At 41.5% G+C, this 25277-nt stretch overlaps 1 protein-coding gene across 8 annotated transcripts in view; it reads right to left on the bottom strand.

Moving 5' to 3' along the window:
- Positions 1 to 475: 475 nt before the first annotated feature.
- Positions 476 to 25277, bottom strand: part of ZFAND6 (zinc finger AN1-type containing 6) — a 64385-nt gene continuing 39583 nt past the window's right edge. For 4 of the 8 annotated variants that reach the window (XM_026677042.2, XM_026677040.2, XM_026677041.2 and 1 more), the window contains exons 2-7: positions 18638 to 18807; positions 15628 to 15739; positions 13391 to 13491; positions 10008 to 10229; positions 3580 to 3693; positions 476 to 1688 (exon numbers count right to left, since the gene is read on the bottom strand). In XM_026677042.2, the coding sequence (XP_026532827.1) occupies positions 1540 to 1688; positions 3580 to 3693; positions 10008 to 10229; positions 13391 to 13491; positions 15628 to 15739; positions 18638 to 18791 (852 nt within the window). In that variant the 5' untranslated portion in view covers positions 18792 to 18807 and the 3' untranslated portion in view covers positions 476 to 1539. The remainder of the gene's footprint in view (positions 1689 to 3579; positions 3694 to 10007; positions 10230 to 13390; positions 13492 to 15627; positions 15740 to 18637; positions 18808 to 25277) is intronic. The other 4 variants (XM_026677044.2, XM_087972630.1, XM_026677045.2 and 1 more) reach the window with 2 other exon arrangements.

Here is a 25277-nt window from a genome sequence, read left to right as displayed (position 1 = left end):
AAGTCACCTTTTTTCAGTAACTTTGGTCATTAAACGAATTGTTTTAAGTCAAGGACTACCTGTATAAGTTTTTAGTATGGTGAACGTCTATTGGTTTCCAATGGGAGGGCAGGTTATCATATCCATTCTAAATTCCCTTTCCTTTCCTTTTTTCTCCTTTCCTTTCCCTTTTCTTTTCTTTTCTGATAAAAGGAAGTCAACTCATTAAAAGGCTGTAAACTGTTGCAGGTTAACCAGTGTCTGTCATCTGAACCCAGACTCACCTGTCTCAGTCCAATATTGAAATAGGCTTTCCTCAAGGCGGGTTCAATCAAAACCGATATTGCTAATCAAATCAAATTTGCTTTTTCTATAGTGCGACGACCTGCATGCAATTTCTCCTTATCACATCCCTTTTTTTCCAGGGCCCAAATGGATGCACGCCCCTCTTTAAACATCTTACAAAAAAAACCCAAAAGGCACCAACTGCCTCTCCTCCGTCCCAAATTTTTAAAAATTTTATTTTAATCAAAGTTAAAGATGTGGGTGAACATAAATACAATACACTTAAAAGTTCTTCATTCTTTGTATTGGTGCACGGAAAAGAACCCATTAGCACAATTCCCGAGAAGACCCGCAAGCAGGCAAACTCTCAACATGCACGCTGGAGAAAATGAAGAAAAAATAAAATAAACAAAAGAGGGGAGATGGGAAAGAAAAGAAAAACAAACCAAGAAAAGAACCTCGAAGAGCAAAAGTCACGCACGCTTTAAAACCTCAGCACTCTCTGACACGCTCAGAAAACGAAGGATGCATACATAAATAGATAGCTGGGTGTAAACAAGCTATTATGATAACGTGTGTATAAATTTTTGTTAAGGGGGAGGGGAAACCAAGCAGCCTTAATGATTAAATACATTCAGTTATTGATTGCTAGTTGTGCCATACAAGGCATTACCAAAGAGGAAATGAAAAAAAGAGGCGGGAAATTGTGCTGCAGAGAGAGGGAGGGAAGGAGGGAGGGAGGGAGAGAGAGAAAGAGAGAGAGAGAGAGAGAGGAAAGCTATATACAAAATGAAAATGAAGTGTCTTGGATTAATGCATGCATGTTTAATACGAGAAGTGGGAAAAGCACGGATGCCCTCCAACATAACTTTGAAAAAGCCCTCTGCACTTATTATTTTTTTTTAAATGATGATAATACTTTTTATAGCCATGGTGTCCGTTCATCAGTTTCCAATAGGCCCACTTTCCTAGTGGATGAGTTGTGGACAGTTTATATCTTCATCCGTAGGAACTAAAAACAAAGGACCATAAAAGAAAGAAGTTTTGTCGTGTGCTAAAAGAAAGGGGAGAGGGGAAATTCTATGTTTTTGCATGACATGCATGATTTGGGACCCTTGTCTTCTTGAAGTCTACAAGGGGCGGGCCAGAAAAACGAAAGACTTATGTGTGTGTGGAGGTGGGTGGGTGGGCTTTGTGAAAGGGGAAGGAAAAAGCTGAAGTCAATTTTCATCTGCAGGTGGTCAAACATTTTAATATTCCAGCTACAGGAGCAGTTCAAATCTTCTGAATCTTTTCCCCAACAACTACCGGATTCTCTTTTCTGATCTTCTCAGCTGCGTCAGCTTTGTAATTGTAAGAGCAACTGTGGACATCTGAGTAACGGTGTACAGCACAATAAACGTTTCCACACCTGCACTCAAACCCTGCAAAGAAAGAACAAAAGATGAAATAGCAATAGCGCTTAGACTTTATATACCACTTCACAATGATTTATAAGCGGTTTACAGAGTCAGCCTACTGCCCCCAAACAATTTGGGTCCTCATTTCACCCACCTCGGAAGGATGGAAGGCTGAGTCAACCTTGAGCTACCGTATTTGCCAGCGTATAAGACGACTGGGCGTATAAGACGACCCCCAACATTTCCACTCAAAATATAGAGTTTGTTATATACTCGCCGTATAAGACTACCCCTCTTCCGCACACCTTCCACATACCAAATAAAAGGTAAAAGAACATCAGATTTGATTTCAACATGTTAATTTATATTCAAATGCTTATGACATGCAGGAAAACTCACAAGGCTGTGAAAGTATGCCAAATAATAGAACATAAGTAATTTTCCGATTCAGAGCAGGTATAGTTCATAGTTTTATAAAATGTGTGTGTGTGCCTAAATTTCAAATTACCCATTTACCATGACTTGTCATGGACAGGCAACTTTATTAAAAGAATTCTATTTCAGCTAAGCCGGAAAGACACAAATAGGGCCTGCAGAAGCATAATTTTCACTCTGATATTAATTGTGGCAATGTTGCATTTAAACTAGCCATGATTAATTATATCCAAATTTTCACACCCACACTCCCCTTCCTTTAGCTTTCTGAAAACCCCACATTCGCAGATCCCATTTTAGCAATGCATCTAAGATTTGACTTGCCAGCCACTATCATTAAATTATGCTTGCTAAAATATGAACTGAAATATGAACTGAAATATGAACTACCCTGCAAAGCTGCCCATAATGAAGATAAGTTGATCTTGATGTCAATCCTCCTCAGCCTTTCACTTGTCTTTTACTTGATACCGCTGCCAAACCTGATTCTGGGTAACGCTCTAAGCCCCAGAGGCGGGTCCGATCAGTCCCTTCGCCCAGCTCCACAAAAAGGTGAAATCGCCAGCGAAGCAAAACAAACGGAAGGAAGAAACCGAGCAAGCCGGGTCAAGAGCTGCGCTACCTCTAGCTGAGCCTTAGCGGTAGTAGGGACCCACATCCCACCTCCGCCCCACCTCAGCGAGGGGAGCCGCCGGATTGCGGGCGAATCCCTCCCTGGCAGAGCTACGGGTAACCCGATCGCTCAAGGCTACAACTGAATGCAAAGTCCCCGCTCTGAGATCTGCAGCTAATTTACGAGGAACCTTTGCAATTCGCCAGCGCCTGCTATGACCTCAAGGAGAGGGAGAATCGAGCCTCCTCACCAACAAGGCGAAGACATACCAGATTTGCCGGCGTATAAGACGACCCCCACTTGGAGGCATGTTTGTCAGGGCAAAAAGTCGCCTTATACGCCGGCAACACGGATTTAGGATCGAACTGCTGGCAGTTGGCAGAGTTAGCCTGCAATGCTGCATTGTAACCACTGGGCCACCATGGCCGGCCCTTCCTTCCTTCCCTTCCCTTCCCTTCCTCCCACTTAGCAATAGCACTCAGACTTAAATACCACTTTACAATGCTTTACAGCCCTCTCTAAGAAGTTTACAGAGTCAGCATATTGCCCCCAACAATCTGGGTCCCCATTTTACTAACCTTGGAAGGATGCAAGGCTGAGTCAACCTTGGGCCTGGTAAAATTTGAACTGCCAAATTGCAGTCAGCCAGCAGTCAGCAGTACTACACTCTAACCACTGCGCCACCGTGGCTCATGGTCTTTGGAATGCATAAGGTCTGGAGTTCCCCCCAAAGGTGATAAATCAGTGATAAATCATGATCATAGATAGATCAATCATGTATTCTATTCTATTCTGTGAATTATCACCCCATTTTTAGGCTTACTGTTCAATTCAAACTTCCCAATAATTAGATCCAAGAGAACTTACCAGTAAGACCAACCTTCTTTCTGCACATAAAACAACGAGTTTTTTTCTGTTTGGGTTTGTCAAATGATTTGCCTTGTTCTTCCAAGGAAGGTTCTGCACTATCTGATGCTGAAGCTGAAGAGAAAAGATGGAGAAAGATCAGGATACAGCCAGGACATTGGAAGCCAACTCAGCACAGTTCAAATGCAAAGCCTTGAACTCCAAGAAATGGACCTCAGATCCTCCACCATTCAATCATACCCATCTACTCCTATTTTTCTCTACAGACAATTCAACATCCTGTTTTAGAACTGTAGGGCTGGAATCATCTAATTTAATCCTCTGCAACATGCAAGAAAACCAATTAATTTTTTGTGTGAATGGGGGCTGCCCAGTTTCTTCAGAAATGAAGGCCTCCTGCTGGTCCCAGGACATCTCAAATAAAGGTAACATTGAGAATGAAGAATTGAAACAGAAACTTTATGATGCTCCAGTGAAAATTCCTGCAGAGGATTGACTCAATACCAAGTCTTCTTCACTCAACTTTTCAGATTAAACAGCTCTACGAAACTATGTGGTCAGGCTGTTTTTGGGGAGGAAAATAAGGGGGGGATCTGCCTCTGACTACCAGCATCCATCAGTATTCCTCTAGCTAGTGTCCTGTCAGTGTGTGAGAGAATTGAAGGCTGTTTGGAAACTGAAACAGTATTTGCTGTGTGAGCAAGTAGGAGACAGCAAGGAGCCTAGGCGTGGCTTAGCTCAACTGTTCTGTTACTAAAGCTGCTTGGTGCTGTGAAATTAAAACTGGAACTCCTCTCCTCTGCTTGTGTTTTGCATTTGGAACAGATTTCTTTTCAGATGGGGAGGGGGAGTAGAACTCCTTAGCATCAGAGAGTGTTAATAATAATAATAATATACAAACTACTAATGCTCTGATGGTCATCTCGAAAAATTCTTCCTTAGTGAGCACCTAGAAGCCAAGAGGAACATATGTGCCAAATTTCAAGTCTGTAGATTTTACGGTTTTGGAGATTTTGTGATGATGCGTGAGTGGTCTTTCACTTTTATATAGATATATAAATATGCTTGTTTTGCTACCCAAATCCAAAAAAGGAACCCAAATCCAAAAAAGAAACCTAAATCCAAACCAGTAGCAAGCTGTGTGTAACCCACAAATGAAAAAAATTAGGTATTCTGAGCACTGGTTGCTGGCCAAGGTTGCAAAGCCATCCTCCTAAAAAACATGTTACTTTCCTTCTCACAGCAAGGGTTTCTGTACAAAGCACCCAGGTTTTTGGGGGATAAAAGCCCATCTCCAAAAGCATTGGGGCTAAATGAAAAAAAACCATATTTTACTAGAAAATATATCCATGACATTGCCAGAAAAAACAAATATTCATTATCCTCATCAGTTTAGTCTACCTTGCTATGCACGAGATACTCAAGGTAGCTCTTCAAAATAAAATATAACTTGGGGGTAAACCAACAGCTGAAATTATTAGAACAAATTAGAAGGTCTAATTTTTGCTCTCTGGAAGCTCTGTGAGCTTCCGAGTCCCTGGAGATTGCTTCTTAAATTTTTATCCCTTTCTCCCTTTCTTGCATATGTTTAAGATGCTCATTTCATCCCTCAGGAATTCTTGACATCTTTTCTCAGAAAGAACCCTGCCCTCACTTCTGAAGGATAAGAAAAGGCCAATCCAACCCAACTCAACTCAACCCAATCTCATCATGGCTTCACAAGGTGACCCATCGTATTTTCTCTAATGGCTCTCATTGCTATGGGAAAGGATTCCAAGAAAGAGTTGCTCCAACATGGATTCATACAGTTATACGCATAAACCAACAGTTCCAGACAAGCTGACACAGTATGCAAAAGAGCTAAGAACTAACTGAAAAGCTAAACGGGCAACTTGTTGACTGCTTAATTGGAAACCCTGTATCCAACACCTAATTATACCAATGATTAGTAAGCAACGTAAGAAACAAAAATGACCAGGTTTACCCATGATGGATCAATGCCATGTGTGGATCCAGACTGTAAATCATTCTACTGGGGGGAGGGGGGGGAGGGAAGAGATATTAAAGCACCAAAACAAGAATATGTTCCAGAGGAACTAACACATGCAGAAAAATCCTATTAACTAGTTTAGATAGAATAGTTACAAATAATATCCCATTGACCATCTCAATACAATAGACTAATGGAAGGCTCATAATCGGATTATAATCACAATCAGATATTATATAATTATAAACATAATCAGAGGGGGACGTGATGGCTCAGTGGCTAAGACTGAGCCTGTCCATCAGAAAGGTTGGCAGTTTGGCAGTTCGAATCCCCAGCGCCGCGTAACAGAGTGAGCTCCTGCTACTTGTCCCAGCTTCTGCCAACCTAGCAGTTCGGAAGCATGTAAAAATGCAAGTAGAAAAATAGGGACCACTTTGCTGGGAAGGGAACAGCGTTCTGTGTGCCTTCGGCGTTAATCATGCCAGCCACATGACCACGGAGATGTCTTTGGACAGCGCTGGCTCTTCGGCTTTGTAACAGAGATGAGCACCGCCCCCTAGAGCCAGAAATGACTAGCACGTATGTGCGAGGGGAACCTTTACCTTTTAATCAGATTGTGCAAGTGACAGGCATGTTACAGCAGGGGTCCCCTACCCCTGGTGGGTGAACCAACATGATCTGCAGCATGGAAGAAACCTGTCCGTGCAAACAAGCGAAGCCCCATTCACTGGATGCAGGCAGCATGCAAAACCACACCCGCTCCAGTCCACGGAAAAACCTCTCTCCATGAAATGCCAAAAGGGTTGAGGGCCACTGTGATAGAGTAACTTCTTGACCAACAAGAGAAAAATAAAAACTGATTTCATAGATGTGTGTAAGGTAGCTTCAGGTTAGCCCAGGTAACAGTAAACAACATTCGTGACATTTGATATATTAGCTAAGAGTCTGAAGAAAAAATGCCTAGAATGAGAGCAAAACAAGGGAGGGAGCATTTAAAAACACACACACAAAATAAACCCTTTATAACTGAGAAACCTCTAGAAGGCTCCTGATTCAATTAGTAGCAACCTAATTGAAGCAAATTACAAGGGGTGAGAAGATAGACCTCTGGCCTGGATTTAGCAATATGGTGGAAGTGCCACTGCCCAAAGGATCTGCTATGGTTGCAAGATTCCTGCTTGGAATCTTAGAGTCAACAGTCCAACCTGGATTGGAATGTGGATTAGACAATCCCAAAGTCTTTCCTGGTTATTCCTTCCATGGTTTGGTGGGTATCTACCTTGGTCCCCTGCTGGCTGACCAAACTGGAGACCTTTGAAACATTGTGATATGAGGAATGGAAGACAGCTCTCCCCAAAAATGAGATTAAATGAGCCACGATGGCGCAGTGGTTAGAGTGCAATTCTGCAGGCTACTTCTGCTGCCTGACATCTGCCTGCAATTTAGTTGTTCAAATCTCAACAGGCTCAAGGTTGACTCAGCCTTCCGTCCTTCTGAGGTGGGTAAAATGAGAACCCAAACTGTTGTGGGAAATATGCCGACTCTGTAAACCGCTTAGAGAGGGTTGTAAAGCGCTATGAAGTGGTAAATTAAGTCTAAGTGCTATTGCTATGTAAAGCACAATGAAGCTGTATATAATTCTAATGGCTAAGCCTATTGCTATTGCAGGCTAAATCTGCCTACTGCTGGCAGTTCGATCCTGACTGGCTCAAGGTTGATTCAGCCTTCCATCTTTTCAAGGTTGCTAAAATGAGGACCCAGATTGTTGGGGGCAAGAGGCTGACTTTGTAAATTGCTTAGAGAGGGCTGGAAAGCACTGTAAAGTGGTGTTATTGCTAAATCTCATAATGGCAGGCTAATATTTGGTTATGTTATCACATAGTTCCCTGTATGCCGAGCAATGACTCCAGTGCTCCTCATGTGTTCATAAAATTAACGGTCCAAAGTAGGTCTTCAATTATGACAAGAAGAGACAATAGCTTTCTCTCACACGCTCATACAACTATGCAACTGACAGCAAACATCTTAGTTGACAATGAAAGACTGTGTAGGAATAAGTGTTCATTTAAGGTCACGCTTATTGTTAATTTTGCCTGTAAACCCTTTTTGTTCTTTACGAAAACCGCATGAAGTTGAAAGGCTGCAAGTAGAAACATGAAAAAAAAGGAGATTAGAGGAGAATTATGACACGAGGAATACACAAGCAATGGTGCAGAAAAGGTGAAAAACGAAATTGGCACACAGTTATTGGCAACACATAGTTCAGGACAGCCATTAGTAAACTACAGGTAGTCCTCCACTTACGACCACAATTAAGTCCAACATGTATGTGACTAAGTGAGAAATTTTGTTAAGTGAGTTTTGCTCCATTTTACGACATTTCTTGCCACATCTGCTAAAGGAATCACCTGCAGTCGTTAAATTAGTAACACGGTTGTTAAGTGAATCTGGCTTCCCCATGGAGTCAGAAGGGCGCAAAAGGGGATCTCATGACCTCCCCGGGTATACGGCCACCTGGTCATAAATATGAGTCAGTTGTCAAGCATCCAAAATGTAAATCACGTGACCACGAGGAGGCTGCAGATGGGAAAAATGGTCACAAGTGGGAAAAATGGTCACAAGACCCTTTCTTCCCAGTGCCGTTATAACTTTGAACCATCACTAAGCAAAATTGTTGTAAGTCTAGGACTACCTGTACAAACTGCATGCAAGAATAAAATGGCGGCAGACGCCATTTTAAGAAGAGATGTTTGCAAGCAGAGAATTAGTTTGGCACAAGAAGGTGGAAAAGAAAGGAAAAGAGGTGATAAAATAGTTTATGTCTAGGTCTGATATCACTTGATAAGAATGGGCACCACTTAGGTAAGTTTTACCCTTTCTGACTTTCTCAAATTGGCTCCAGAAGACTTAACAAATGAATGCTTTCTGCCTTGATGTAAGAGGAGATTCCATGTTCTCCCCACTCTTACTGTGAGATATTCCTGAGCTCCATTTTATCAAATGTTATCAACCAGGGCTTCCCAAACTTGTGAAAACTGGAGCACAACTACTCTATCCAACCCCCCCAGATGGAACAGAATAGATATTTTAATCACAATTAGGTGAACCAATTCTTCAGCAGCTCTAGGATAGGAGTGTTGCAACTGAGGCCCTCTGGGTTTATAAACCCCCTTCCAAAATGGTGTTATTTTTAATTGTAAGGGAAGGGGAAATTGAGAAATGACGTAGGGAGTAAATCAAAGCAAAGATAATGTTTCCTTTGAGCTGAGCCCAACTTCTGGTAGCTGGGTGGATCGTCTACTTTGTTATTTTGGCAATGATACAAAGGGAGCATGACTGGAATAAGTATTGACTTCTTAATCGTGCTGAGGCAGCACAGTGGCTCAGTTTTTAAGATCCTGGATTTGTTGGTTGGAAAGCCGGCAGCTTAGGTTCGAGACCCAAGCGCCATACGATGGGGCGAGTTCTCATCCTTGCCTCAGTTCCTGCCAAGCTAGCAGTTCAAAAGCATGCAAATATGACCAGATAAATTGGTACCACTTCGGTGGGAAAGTAACAGCATTCTGTGAGGTCATGCTCCATGACATCATGCCTGGCCACATGATCGCAGAAATATCTTCAGGCAGCGATGGCTCAATGGCGGAAATGGAAATAAGCACTGCCCCCTTATAGTCAGCAACAACTAGCAGAATAAAATCCGCAGGGACTCCTTTACCTTTCGCTTAATCTAGTCATGTCTCCTGCTTAGCGATTCTATGATGGGTCTCTCACTAAAATACTAGCCATGTTCAACCCTGCGTGCGTGTTTTTTGGAGATTAGCCAAGGTCAGTCAAATGTCGCTATCTATAATACTGGTAACAGTAATTGTATTAAATTTTAATTACATTTAAACTAAATTACACTTAATTTTGGCCTGAACCTGTCTACTTTTTGGAACATGTCCTCCAGAATGCTTCTTGAAGGCCACCTCTGCTCATGGAAACTCTGAACTGGTAAAGTGTAAAAGCCACATTTAAACAACAATCCAGTTTCAAGAATTCAGAGGAGGACTAACCTAGTGACCTCATTTGAGCGGGGAAGATAACATTTTGGGTGGCCACTTTCACAAGGGAGTGGGGGGGGCGACATTTCAGGCACCTTCTAAAGCAAGAGGAAGTTACATAGAGATAAGCCACTAATGGAGGCTTATATTAGCCTTTGCTTTACTGAATGAGCTCAACAAAATGCACCACTCCAAAATTAAGACTTTGCTGCTGGATTTGGTTATCGATGTGAACATCTGGGGGGTGGGTGGAGAAAGAAGACACAAAAATGGGGCCCTGGAACGACATTTCCAGACACATTTCAACTATTTTTGTGTGACAAATTAGTGCAACCCAGCACACTGTTTGGGAAGCGTGGTTAGTGCCTGCAAACTTAACAAGGAAACCCACTTACCTACTGTGGTTAGTGTTAAATCTGAATCACAGCTCTTCGTTTTGGCTCTTGAGCTCTCCACCAGGAAATCAGGGCCATCTACATTATTGTCTAGGTTCACGTCATAATCGCATTCTGTTTCTGAGCCCCTGGTAGTGTCAGGTAAATCTGAGTTATCCATCGAAAATTCGTCTCCGGTACTGTCTATTGAAATTGTCTCGGCAAGCTCCACTGATGTTGGTTCTAGTTATTCAACGGGATATGTATTTTAGGTATGTGTTTTGTGTTATGGTTTTTTTTTTTTCTTTAGATTAAAAAAAAAAACATGCTACATGCACAGTTTTAAAAACAATTTGTTTATTGTTAACATCCCTAGCCCCAAAATAATTGGATTCAAGGTCTGTGAAACATAAAAGTTAATTAGTTCTAGAGAGACATCAGATAACAGGGTAGGTAAATTGGTAGTAAGGATGGACTGTTTAGCAATGGGATGCAATTTTAGCCCTGCTGTGGTTAGAAGGAAGATAATAACAGTATTTGTAACAAAGAAGAAGAAAAGTTCATCCAAAGGTGTTATCCCTCCATGTAGTCACATTTTTCCGTAACACCCCACCCAGCCATCACTTCCTTAACTCTACCGGATTAATTCCCTTGCTTTGCCAAACATTGGGAAATTCAGAATTTGTCTAACACAGGCAAAACTCAACACAATTGAAAGAATGCTTTCAACTGTGTTGAACTGAACGGGGAAGTACAAGTGGGTCTTCAACTTACGACAATAGAGCCCAGAATTTTGCATTGCCAAACGAGACCGTTGTTAAGTAAGCTTTCCCCCATTTTATGACTTTCTTGCCATCATTGTTAAGTGAATTGCTGCAGTTGGTTAAGTTAGTATTAAGTGAATCTGGCTTTCCCCCCATTGACTTGGTTTGTCAGAAGGTCACAAAAGGGGATCCATGACTGCAACCGTCATATGAACAAGTCAGTTGCCAGCTGTCCAAATTCTAATCCCATGATCATAGAGATGCTACAATGGTTGTTAAGTATTAAAAAAAAACACGGTCATAAGTCAACTTTTGTGAGTGCTGATGAGTGCATCTAATGGTCACTAAATGAACTGTTGTAAATCAAGGACTGTAGCAGAATGCCTCTGACTGACAGGACAGGTGCTTTTAAGATCTGGAATTCTCTTGGAAGATAAAACTGCATAAGATAACAAAGCTGCATACTCAGCACATCAAAGCTAGACTGAAACTGCTAACAAGATATACAAGATAAGGATTCCTTTGAGTCAAGGCCAACTCCTAGAGATTATTTATTTGAATTTATTAGCTCCAACTGATCCCAAAGTACATAACCATGTACATGTGGTTGGGCATTGTTTTCTTCTACCATGTTTATCTGTCTTCTACCATCTTTATCAACTATCCAATCTAACTTACACTCCTAAGGTTTTCTATGGCTGTGTCCCATCCAAGAATTGTTCAGATCTGATCCTGTTCATCAGGGGTCTTCAAACTCCACAGATTTAAGACTTGTGGACTTCAACTCCCAGAACTCCTCCTCCAGTCATGTTAGCTCAGGAATTCTGGGAGCTGAAGTCCACAAACTTGCCAAGTTTGAAGACCCTTTCTATTGATCAATGTTTTAAACTAACATATGTTTTCCAAAGGGGCTCCATGTAGCAAATATTCCACATGCTCTCCATCACTTCATTGGGATGCTTACATATGCTGTTTGCTGCCTAAATGAATGTGCACCTCCTTTCGTAAGAATCCAAGGTGGCCAAAAGAAAGCTTGGAAGAGTCAAAGATGTCAAAGATTTCTCTGTCTTATGTATGAGGTCATTCCTGGTTAGCTGTACCCTACAGATGTTGGGAACCCTCTAATTTGCATATTTCCATCCTCCCCTTTTCTTATTGGCACAGAGAATCATGGATTCATTTGAGACGGAAAGTGATCATTTCCCTTTGACATTACCAAACCCCCATGACTGTACATGAATACCGCATCCAATGGGAAGGCAGAGAGCTCCAAGCATTCCCTGTTTTCCTAAATTGGTTTCCATGAATTACGAACATCTGAACTGAAAACAAAATTCTATACCAATGGTCTTCAAACTTGGCAAGTTTAAGACTTGCGGACTTCAACCCAGAATTCCTGAGCTAATATGACTGGAAGAGGAATTCTGGGAGTTTAAGACTTGTCTTAAAGCTGTCAAGTTTGAAGACCCCTGTTCTATACCATCTCTGTTTCACATCTCGTCACATCATGCCTGCCTGCCTGCCTGCCTGCCTGCCTGCCTGCCTGCCTGCCTGCCTGCCTGCCTGCCTGCCTGCCTGCCTGCCTGCTATCTATCTATCTATCTATCTATCTATCTATCTATCTATCTATCTATCTATCTATCTATCTATCTATCTATCTATCTATCTATCTATCTATCTAATCTACCTACCTACCTACCTACCTACCTTATCTATCTGTAGTTTATATTTATAACTTGGCTTTTACAAAGGAAAATTCAAGAACGAAACCAAGAAAAAACATTAGAGAAACCCACGTTCCAATAAAAATATTTGAAAAGCATAAAAAAAGCTATAAAGTTATAAGCAGCAAATTTCTGCAGAGAGATTGCGCATAAAGGACGAAAATAAGGGATCAAAGTGAGTTTTTGAAAAGTAAATAAATCTAAAGAACAGCTTTCGGGAATAAATGCCTCAATGATGGACATATGGCAATGAAGGATATATGGTCATCATACTTCTAAGCCATCAGAAGACTGAAAACTGGGGCCCTACCAACTCTAAGACATCAACCCCTGACCAGAAGTAGTTGTCCTACTATTAACTTTGGCAAAATCTAAACATATGTTTGCTTGTTCATCCAAATTCCTTCCTTCCTTCCTTCCTTCCTTCCTTCCTTCCTTCCTTCCTTCCTTCCTTCCTTCCTTCCTTCCTCCCTCCCTCCCTCCCTCCCTCCCTCCCTCCAATATCCAACACACCTTCCTCCTCCTATTTTCCCCACAGTAACACAATCTCTGTGAGATTGGTTGGACTGAGAGAGAATAACTGGCCCAAAGCAACCCAGCTGGCTTCCATGGCTAAAGCGACACTAGAACTCACAGTTTCCACATTTTCTAGACTGGTCCCTTAATCACTAGACCAAACTGGTTCAGATGCTGCAATTTACTTTTTGTTTCTATAACTCCTCCATAGATAACCAGTGTCACAGGTTTGGGTCAGAACACAGCTTTTGACCAAGCAGCATTGCAGAATGATCCGCTCCCCAGTTCATAAACCAAGTGAACAAACTTTTCCTTGAACAAAGTGTGCGATTGAAATGAGGCAAAAAAAAAAAGATGAAGAGAGAAGGCAAAGGCATTCCAAGGCCCCCTTCGTGCTAACCTTGTATGTCTTCTTCTTGAGGTTTATCCATGATGTCTGAACTTTCCACTTCACATGTTGCCACAGATTCTGCTAAAAGGGACGAAGGACTGGATACGGGGCTGGGAGGGAAGAAAAGGTTGCTTTAGAAACGGAGACCATTTTCCGCTATGTAGGAAAAAGGTCTGTGACAATTCACCATGGCCAACTTGCTTCAGGACAACTTGATGCGGAACAACAATTACACTAATATCAAAGAAATAGTGAAATAAAATTATTAGAATAGAATAGAATAAGAGTTGGAAGGGACCTTGGAGGTCTTCTAGTCCAATCCCCTGCTTAGGCAGGAAACCCTACACCACTTCAGACAAACGGTTATCCAATCTCTTCTTAAAAATTTCCAGTGTTGGAGAATTCACAACTTCTGGACGCAAGTTGTTCCATTGATTAATTGTTCTGACTGTCAGGAAATTTCTCCTTAATTCTAAGTTGCTTCTCTCCTTGATTAGTTTCCAGTATTAAAGGAAGGATGCAAAAGGAAGGAGAGAACGAAATGTGAACGGCAACAATTAAAATATTATTTTATTTATTTTAAATAATTAAATAGAATTATTAAATTGTCACATGGTGAGTTGTCCTGCAGCGAATTGGCCATGATGACTTGGCCATGGCAAGTTGGCCACGGCAAATTGTTCTGGAGTGAGTTGGCTGTGGCACGTTGTCCCATTTCGTAGGAAAACACCCAGAGAAATCTACTAAGATCTATAATTTCAACGGTTTATTAAAAGTGTGTGTAGGGGGTGTTGAGGTTGTACATCACAGAGATTGCAATTCAAACCCCTCCTCAACCATGAAGTTCACCAAGCCAGCTAGTGTTTTAGCCTACCTTCCTTCACACAAGGCTGTAGTTATGATTGTGAAGACAGGAGGAGGACTGCTGCCAGGATCGGTAGATGGAAGAATGGCAGGATAATCAAAATGGGGCAGAAGGAAGAGAACGCCATAAACACTAAGCGATGCAAGACAAATTAAATGTGTCCCACTTGGCGCAGTGGTTAGAACGCAGTATTGCAGGCAAACTCTGCCCACAGCCTGGAGACTGACTCAAGTCAGCCTTCCATCCTTCTGAGGTCGGTAAAATGAGGACCCAGATTGTTGGGGTCAATATGCTGACTTTGTATACCGCTTAGAGAGGGCTATAAAGAACTATGAAGTGGTATATAAGACTAAGTGCTATTGCTATTGCTACAGTGCTTATTAAAAGGATATAAAGCTAAGTTATCAACCACAAAGATTTTTAGGTGCAAAGCTTCACCTGATCCTTCCCAGGATCAGCAAAATACTTGGGTGAAGATGTCCAGAGTTGCTGAGAGTTGGATGGTTTGTAAATTTGCTACATTTATTTATTAAAGAGGGAACAGTTCTGGCTGCTTCCCCGGAGAGAGAGGCTGTGCATATTATTATTTTTAATCACTAGATTTATATCCCGCCTTTTATTTCGTAGCGCTCAAGGAGGTGTACATAACACATGTCCTTCCTTCTTCATTTCCCTATAACCTCCCTGTGAGTTGGGTTAGGTTGGCTTGTCTAAAGTTACCCAGCTGGCTTTCATGCCTAAGGGAGGCCTAGAAGTCATGGCCTCCCAGTTTCTATCCAGCATCTTAATTCCTACCCTAAACTGGCTTTGCAAAGCAAATCATCCCGACTAAAGTTCAAAGCATTATACTGCCCAATTGCTTACTCCTTATTAAACATTATGGGCAGGTAGAGTAAGAACTATCCCACTCCTCATTTAATACTCCTCCTATGTTAATAATATTTATATGGTGAGCCACGGTGGTGCAGTGGTTAGCGTAAAAGTACTGCAGGCTACTTCTGTTGCCTGCCGACAGCCTGCAATTTGGCAGTTCAAATCTCACCAGGCTCAAGGTGGACTCAGCCTTCCATCCTTCCAAGGTGGATAAAATGAGGACCCAGATTGTTGGGGGCAAGAGGCTGACTTTGTAAACCGCTTAGAGAGGCCTGTAAAGCACTGTGAAGCAGTATATAAGTCTAAGTGCTATTGCTATCTGATTTCTATAGCCATCCATCTCAACACGTGATTCTAGACAGCAGACATCCTAAAATTATATAGAGAAGCCAGAGTCTATCGGGACCAATTAATAAATAGAAGATCATCCTGGACCATGTGGTTTGCAGATCAGGCCTCCAACAAAAAAACATTTAACACATTTCTAGCGGCACCACAGTTATATTACCTTTGCTGTGTAGCTGGTATAGGCGTAGAATCTAGAGTTGAAGGAACGTCCTGAATGCTGCCGTCAGTGCATTGAACTGGTAAAGATTCAGTTAGGCTATTAACTGAAGTTGCTAGAAGAAGAGACACATGTGTCAAAACAGCCTTTCATTATGTCAGGATTCTGCTCACTGTCAACCTTACCTCTCTCCTTGGGGTTGGTGCAGTGGCTTGCAAAGGTTTCAAAATGTAGTAGGATTGGATAATGTAACCCGTTCCAAATTCATCCAATTAAGACGCCAATATTTTTCGCAAGACAAATCTATTCTGATTAGCAGTGGGCCAACCTAAGCTGCATTTCAAATCATGTCAAAATACCGGTAGCTTTTCATTGTGTCAGAATTCTGCTCACTGTCAATGTTACTGTTGTGACGTGCCAGCGGACAGAGAAGAGGTTGTGGAGGAACCTGGGCCAGTCCTGGAGTCTGGGGAAGGCTCTGACGAGGGCTCTGCTTTGGAGGCAGAGATGGGGCCAGGGCCATCTGACAGTTATCAGCTGTCTTCAGAGTCTGGGATCAGTGGGGCAGAAGAACAGCTGGAGCCTGTTCCCAGTATGCATATGTACAGAGCTGCCAGGAGAAGGGGACAGTTAAGGGTCAACTCGGGAGCAAAGGCTCAGGTGGACGGTGAATGGCCCCTCCCATAGGGAATAAAGAGAAGCAAAAGGGGAGTGGTGTTTGCAGGAGACAATTAGTTCAATTCATTAGAGTGAAGATCTGTTCCTGACTTCTTGCCAACTAATTGCTGCTACAACGTAGCATTTGGAAGATATTGGCCTGGCAACTCTCCAAGCCTGATGAAGGTCTGTAATTGTGAAATCTCATGAAAGGCTGTTTGCCGGGACTTTGCTGGAGAGGAATTCACTTTAACCTAAATAAAAGGGGTTTTATCGGGATGAGGAGTCTGCTTCATGATCTTGGGAAGCCCAGGTCAGAACAGTTATCTCTCTCCTTGGGGTTAGTGGAATGGCTTGCAAAGGTTTCAAACTGTAGCAAATAGGCCAGTGTTACCCATTCTGAATTAATCAAATTAAGATGCCAATATTTTTGGCAAGACAAATCTATTCTGATTAGCAGCAGGCCAACCTAGGCTGGAGGCAGAGGTAGCTAGAAGGTGCAAGATTTTGGTTTTGTTTTGGGTTTTTTGGTTTTGGGGAGGAAAGGAGGTTGTTCACCCTTTTAGGATAGGAAGATGAGCCACCGTCATTCAGCCATAGCCCCCCCCCAATTTGTCTTGACGAAAAACAAATAGCTGAAATACATTAGTTGCTCTGCCACGCTAGACTCCTATGCTGTTGTTTAACTTAAGCAACAACACAGAACTTGGCAAGTCAACTACCCCTCTAATGAGAACATCTGCAATTCTGTGTTGACTCCACTGCAGCTGTCAACTGAGGATCACCGGTTTTTCCTTTCCTCAAGTTATTTATGCCTCCCTTTTCCAGTTACATTGTGCAAGCTTCTGCTGACAAAGGCACATTGATCAGAGTTGGGTTAACATAAACAAGCCACCGAAAGCCGGCTTCAATTATACTGAAAAGGCCCTAGTAATGTGATTTCTACAGAAGGCTACATTTAAAGCTGAATCATATCCTGGAGGACCACACAATTAATCACGGTGGCAGATTCTCTTCCTTCCTCCTTTCCATGGCTTCTGATAAAAGGAGGGAGCAGGCTGCCCATCAGTTCCATTTTCTACTTACAGTGAAGTGCAAACCCCAACTAGCTCTAAGAAATTAGACAGCTATCGATGGGTGAGATGGTGCCTTCCCTTCATTTACAGAAGCTAACTAACCAGCAGCTGAATCAGATGCTTCAACCTTGCTTACATGGTAATGACAACAGACTAGTAGAAGAGACATCTAAGAACCTAAGAGGTCAAGTGGATCAATCCAAAAGACCATCAGCTCTAGTATTTTGTAGCATAGGGCAACCCACCAGATGTATTTGGGGAGAATAGAAGAATGTGATGACTCCAAATTGCTTCCCTGCAACTATTTTCCAGGGATGTTGTCCATAGGAGGATATACACTGGCCAACAGAAGTCATTCATATCACTTTCTTCCATTAATATCTCTACTCCCTTTCAAAGCCATCCAGGCTAGTGGCCATCCAAACAGTTCCAGAAATCAATGATTTCATTTATTAGATTTAACAAGTTCTTCAAGAATTCAAGGTGGCACGCAACCTTCCCTTTCTCTCGTTTCCCACAGCACACCTGCAGAGTCATTGGTTTCCACCTATATGTCTCCCTATGAGGGTGGGTGTCTTCAGTTTCCATGAAAAGGTCATCGAGCAAAATATTCCATGGCCGAGGATGGATTTGAATCTGGATCTTCTGCTCCAATGCCAACACACTGACCACTAAAAGACAGTGGTTTTCATAGATGTATGAGGATTTAAAAAAAAACATGGCATCTCTTTAACAGAATTGAATCTCGCCAAACTTAATTCCAATAGGGCTCTAATGTCACAACAGAAGGGGAAACAATTAATTATTTTTTATCCATTGTCATCCATACATTTCTCTACAGTAAGTCCGTGATATCATTCTGTCTCATTGCTTACCCTCCCTTTGATATAGACAGCAATGTCCCAATGCAAAGACAATGTCCTCTAGAATTCCACAGCTGAATTCCATGTCTTGATGGAAAGACCTCACTTCCAGAATTCCACAATGGCCAGTACTGAGTTTTCATGGAAACTGAAGACAACCCAAAAGGCATATAAGCCAATTATTCTACTCCCCTAATCAATTTGGTCGAACTTTTCCATCAAGGGAAAGCTGAGCTTAAATTGGAGAGCCTTTATCCCTAACATGTCCCCCTTCTAGCCTCTAAGGACACCATCTCACTTTGTCCAACAAACGTTGGTTGATTAGTCTGGTCTGTATTATTCCACTTTGCCCACAGATTCTGTCTCTAGGAAGGAAATGACACATTAATTCAGATCCGTGGGTTGTGTCACACTTACCTGATGGGCTAATTCTACCATTACTACCATTCTGCCGTTGAAGGTGTTCTTTGTAGCATACTGAACACATGCCATTTGTACGAGGGTTTCCATAAAATCCACATCCAGTAGAACATAGCATAGGCACTTGGCTATGGTTAGTTTCTTGAGCCATAATATTTTCTCGTGACCTGAGAAATATAGGACAAATGATTTCAGCAAGCGCAGGTCAACTTCAGTCTTTTCAAGCTGCTACATAGAACTCCAAATAGCCCAACTCTGTCCGTATTCAACAAATTGGCCATATTTTTATACCAAGAGATTAGAATGACATGTTCCTTCCTTATTGACAAAAATTTTATACAACCAGCCTTGGCATGGATTTATAAACCAGGGGTTATCTGTCTCCAACTCTTCATCTAAAGGTAGGCAAGCAAGACTAACAGGATACCTCTGAATCTCATCTTACATATCAAAAGCATACCCTGAAGATCAACATTCTGAGACTGGAGTAACTGGTGCAAAACCAGTAAGAACCACAGAAGAAACGGGTTTCCATCTTACCAAATGTACCAGAACAGGAAGAAAGAGCAGAACGAGAAGCAAGAAAAACCGGATTCAGTACAGGTTCAACTGGATCTCGATTTCTCCTAGCTGGAGGATGAATCTTGAGACTCATCAATCAGACTAATGGCTCCAAAGACATTAATCTGCCCTTTCTGAGGTGTTAAAAGATTATTTTCATTCTATTCTTTGAATTTAGCAGTAATGAAAAGTCAATCAAGAGACAGCTTCACTAACTGAAGAACTTGATGTGGTTAGATAGATAGCAACAGTATTCTGGATTTGTTTCTTGTTGTAAGGAAAAACAGCCTTTGGTGGAATGGAGATAGAAAAGTTACTTCAAATTTCTGATGGTTGTTCATCTGCTCAGATGCTGTTTTGCCCAGCATTAAAAAAAAGTGATTTCTGACAGTTTTTCACACTTATGACCATTGCAGCATCCCCACAATCATGTGATCGAAATTCAGACACTTTGCAACTGGCTCATATTTATGATAGTTGCAGTGTTCCAGCAGTGTTGGTCTGGTCCCCTTTTGCAACCTTCTAACAAGCAAAGTCAATGGAGAAGCCAGATTCACTTAACAACCGTGGGTTATTAACTTAATGAGTGTGGTGATTCGCTTCACAACTATGGCAAGAATGGCTGTAAAATAGAGCAGAATTCACTTAATTCACCTTGCTTGGACACAGAAATCTTGGCCTCTATTGTTGTGGAGGCAAGGTCTACCTGTCACAGACTCTGTGAGAACTGGGTCAAATCCTTGCTCAAATCGTTGGTGATAATACTGACTTAAATGTTCTTATGGCCTAACTTATTATACAGAATCGCTATAATAGTAACCTCTCATCTATCTAATTGACCTGTGTGGACTTGGACATATACTAGATTAGGAAGAACAGTTACAGGAACTGGGTATGGCTAATCTAGTGAAGAAAAGGACCAGGGGAGACAGGATAGTAGTCTTCCAATATTTGAGGGGCTGCCACAGAGACGAGGGGGTCAAGCTATTTTCCAAAGTATCTGAAGGCCCGACAAGAAATAATGGATGGAAACTGAACAAGGAGAGATTTAAATAAGGAGAAATTTTCTGACAGTGAGAGCAATCCACCAATGGAACAGAAGTTGCCCTTGGAAGTTGTGGGAGCACCATCACTTGAGACTTTCAAGAAGAGATTGGACTCCCATCTGTCAGAAATGGTGTAGGGTCTCCTGCTTGGGCAAGAGGTTGGACTAGATGACCTACAAGGTTCCTTCCAACTCTGTTAATCTGTAAAAGACCTAATCAGCACTTGGATGGGAGACTCCAATAGAAAATTCCAGAGAAGCTGTGTGGAACCAAGTCTGGGAAGCTGGAACAACATTACTGAAGAAAGAATAGATAACCACTTAGAAAATTCTGGATGTACTGTACATATCTAGTAACTAGGCTTGAATGTTAAGATACAAATAATCCTCAACTTATGACCACAGCAGAGCCCAAAATTCCTGTTGCTAAGTGAGACGGTTGTTAATTTCGCTCCATTTTATGACCTTTCTTGCCACCATTAAGTGAATCGCTGCATTTGTTAAACTAGTAACCCAGTTGTTAAGTGAATCTAGCTTCCTCGTTGACTTTGCTTTTCAGAAGGTTGCAAAAGGGGATCACATGACCCCCGGGACATGGACAAGGTTATGAGTCATTTGCCAAAGGATGGAATTTTGATCATTATCATGGGGATGCTACAATGGTTGTAAGTCTGAAAATGGTCATAAATCACTTTGTTCAGCACCTGTATATTAAAATTGCTCATCTTCTGAGGTTCCTGAAGGCATTGTGGAGCTTCAGTAGTTCATGGGCTTGAGGAAGGACAATCCTGTCCACCACTTTCAATAATAGGGAGTCCACCCATATCTAAAGGTTGTCCTTAATCTGGACAAGCCCTTAATCCTTGGGTAAAACATGAGGTAAAAATCCTTCTTCAGAAACTGAAGAAGCTTCTTGGATGAGAAGTGAAATGTCTTCAAGGAAAAACAAAGTCCAGTTGCCTCTTGAAAAAGCACCATGACCTGGATGATTGAGAATCTCCACATTTTTAACCTAGGGCCGGGATGGCAAAATTATGGCACATGTGCCACAGGTGGCATGCAGAGCCATTGGTATGGGCACATGAGCCCCAGCTAAACTTACCGGCACTGCACATGCGCACACCTCCCAGTTGATTTTTGGCCCATTTGAGGCCTTTTTCGCCCTCCCAGAAATGCTGAAACGGGCTGGTTTTTCGGCCTCCAAAGGCTGCAGAGGCTTCCCTTGAGCCCCCAGGAGGGTGAAAATGGCCTCAAACGGCCCAAAAATCAGCTGGGAGGCATGCACTTGTGCAGTGCAGGTAAGGGGGGATTGCAACACATGTGCGGGGGGGGGGGGCACATTGCATTGTGGGTACCGGCATGTGCATGCTTTTGGCACACCACAACAAAAAGGTTCACCATCACTGACCTAGGGACAGCCTGGGAGTTAATAAAATCTGAAAGAAACAAGCCACTTCCATATCAGTAGCAGGAACATGTCCACGCAGTGAGCAAGAGTTGATAAGAAATAAAATAAATTCTTCTTAAAATTCCAGTTGGGTGAGGAAACTTGGTGAATATCAAGGGAAGTATAATACAGCTCACAATTATGGATAGCATGTGCCTCCTTATCACCTCTGTGACATTATTCTAAAATATCCAAAAGTTGCAACACATCCTTTGTAAAAAAAAAACAACCTTTACCAATTAAGAAAGCAGTATGTTTCAATGTTCAATTGATCTGCATCCTCCCCTCTACAATATTCTAGAGCAGGGGTTGTCAACCTTTTGGACCTCAGGGACCACCAAACTCATAATTTTAGATCCCAGGGACCACTAACCGGTTCTGTGGGCATGGCCTAATTTGTTGCTGTGGCTTGGTGGTTATGTGACTGGCTGGGCATGGCTTGTATGTAAATATTATAAATATTTATATAAATATTGATTTTTTTTTTTATAAAAAAGAGCAACTTTTATCCAAAATCAGGCAAACCAGGCAGGCAGATTGAGTTGCTCACAGAATCACAGATTCATTCAGAGATCTATCTATCTGCCATCGGCTATCTCAGTCTCTCAAATTTGCTTGCCGTGAGTCTGCACTGAATTTGCTTGCAAGCAAACCTTCAGTCCTAAGGGAGGTTCGGCTGTGCTGAGCCGAAGATCTAAAGACTAGCTAGAAAGCAAGAAATCCAACCATTTCCTGCTTCCTAGCTAATCTAAATCTCCCGGCACAGCAGAACAGCTGATGGTCGGAAAAAGGAAAAATGGCAATTTAGCAGGCAGGTTTACCGGGTAAGGAGTGAATGGGCAGGAGGGTTCCCGCGGGCCATGTGGGTGGTGCAGCCTTATGTTTCTGCGCAGCCTGGATTAATTGCATTGTAGGGGTGCTCTGGGGCTGAGATTTCTCTGCGGCCCACCAAAATTTTCTTGCGGCCCACCAGTTGGCAACCGCTGTTCTAGAGAGCAAAACAAGAACATATGGAGGTCTGAAGCATCCAATTGGCTAGAAGTTCTTGATTTTCACATTCTCGTTTAACAAGAGTGAGAAAAAGGCTTCCTGACATGGAAGTGTTTGTGGAGAAACATTCTGGGGAGAAAAATTGACAGCTATTTGAGTTTACAGCTAGGTTAAAATAATGCTTATTAATGGAGAAACAAGCAAACAAATGAAGATCAAATAACCACCCTGCACCAAGTCAACTGCATAAATCACAATTTGTTTTTAACAGATGGTTCTCATTGATACATTTTCAAGCAAAAGTAAGATTAACATAAAACAAAAACAAACACGAACAGTTTGCAAAAAGGAAAAAAAATGACCCAAGAAGATACATTAAACAAATAAAAAACGTTCTCCCTGACCTTGTAAGATTAAAACAAAAACAAAACCAAGTTTCAATATGGATCAAGCCAGTACAAGGAAAAAGAAGTGATTTCCCCCCCGATTAAATGAATCTATAATTTTCTTCTAAAGTGAAAAAGATGCTTTAAACATCGCCTAGTCATCGTGATTGAAAATTAGTTTGTTTCAAGTCATTCTAAGTTCAAGCTTCGTGCTAGCAATCATCCCAAATAAGTAGACTTATTTCCATAAGGGTAAATTTAATATTAGCATTTAAAGCATGGTATAAAAATCCAAAGGTGAACAATCATTTAAATCATGCAATATGGATTTACTCCAAGATCAATCATCTGGTAAACAGGATCCAACTGATACTTAATTATAGATATTGACAAGACTTGGACCGACACATAGACTACTTAATGATGAAGAAAGATAGCACCTCTAAAAACAAAAACAAGATAAGCAGGGAAGAGGAAGTTCTACAATAACTTGGTGACACCAACTAAGACACAGTCCAACTAGGTCAAAGGTTTCACATGAGTCGGCAGAACGTCAAATTAGTCATCGGCAGAAAGAAAAAATACCCGGCAAGATGCCACGTCAGACTAAAAGGAAGCAGAGAAGTTACTACTATAGTAAAAGGGTCAGTTAGGAACAGAGGGGAAAAAATTCCTGATACGGTAATACTGGAAAAATGTAAATTTTGCTTGCTACCCTGTGGTTAAGGAGTAATTTAATTCAACCTTTTAGGGGCAAACTAGTTTTGTAACCTCAGTTTCTGCTCAAATGTTCTTCGTTTTGGATTCATCCAGGATCAAATAACTATTTGCATAAGAATCTGAGAGCACAGGGAATGCAATTCAGTGCAATTTTATGCTTTGAAAATGAGGTTTTCCAGAAACATCTGGGTTTCATGCTGAGAGGTGCAATCACAACAATACTTGCCAAGGTTGGAGAAGTCTAAGACACACACACATACAAAAAAATCCTGTTGAATCCAGTACTTTTTCAGTACTCTCCAGAAGACATATCTAAACATTTCTGTTCAGCTCTCTTATTTATTTGATTCACTGGATATTTTTAATCCCACCTTTATTACTTTATAGGTAACTCAAGGCAATGAACATATATCCTCCTATTTTCCCCACAACAATAACCCTGCAAAGTGAGTTGGGCTGAAAGAGAACGAATGGCTCAAAGTCATCTAACCATCATTCATGCAAAGGCAGGACTAGAATTCAGGCTCCTGATTTCTAGGCCAGCACCTTAACCACTACCCCAAATGGTATCTTAAAAACCCAGTGAGATTTCTGTCACACACTGAAGTTTTGCACAGCTTCTTAACTAAAGTTGCAGCAAAACAGGCTTCAGACCAAAATTTAACCCAAATACCCCTCAAATGATTTTCTCTAAAACATCATTCACTCCTCTATGATCCAATGTTATAGCTGCATTTGCGCTGTGCACTGAACAATTGTGGAAATTAGGCTCAGCCAAAATACAGAATTATAAACTCACCCAACTCAGTGGGCTTGTCCAACGTGGCAAACCACACACACACAAAAGGGAAAGGGAAAAAAAGATGATTAAAATTAACCATGGTGTGTTGTGGAGACCAGATAAATATGTGGAACAAACCCATGCTAGAACCCATTCTAGAAACCTAACTTCACGCAGCCTATAGCACAGAAGGAGAAACTTTGAGCAAGCTGCACCTTGCAAAGAAAAACTCAGCCTAATCAAGAGTCCTCACCATAGTTACCATAATGCGTGGTTTGTCCCTAAGCTAAAGTTTTAATAAAGCTTTAAGAGGCTACCTCAAAAGAGGCATCACAGGAAATCTTTGCACAACTAATCTTTGGAATAGCATGCATATCCCGCCCCCATATATGTCTATGAATCTATGGCTGGCTGTCTATCATCCCGACTAGGTAGATAGATAGGTAAGTAGACAGACAGACAGCTATTGAATAGAGAGAGATTATAATGATAGATATATAGATAGATATATAGATATACAGTAGAGAGATGATTGATAGATGATATATAACATAGAAAGATAAGACAGACTGCTATAGATGATATAGATTAGAGACAGATTATATATAGATGATTAACAGATAGCTATAGATATTGATTAGAGAGGTGATAGATAGATAGATAGGATAGATGATTGATAGATGATAGACAGATATGATAGATAGACA

The sequence above is a fragment of the Notechis scutatus genome, chromosome 11 (assembly GCF_049901735.1).
Source record: "Notechis scutatus isolate UNSWTSFEM ecotype Mainland chromosome 11, rNotScu1.2, whole genome shotgun sequence".
Lineage (NCBI taxonomy): Eukaryota > Metazoa > Chordata > Lepidosauria > Squamata > Elapidae > Notechis > Notechis scutatus.
The sequence above is the reverse complement of the archived record's forward strand: the minus strand, read 5'-3'. Positions and strand labels throughout refer to the sequence as shown.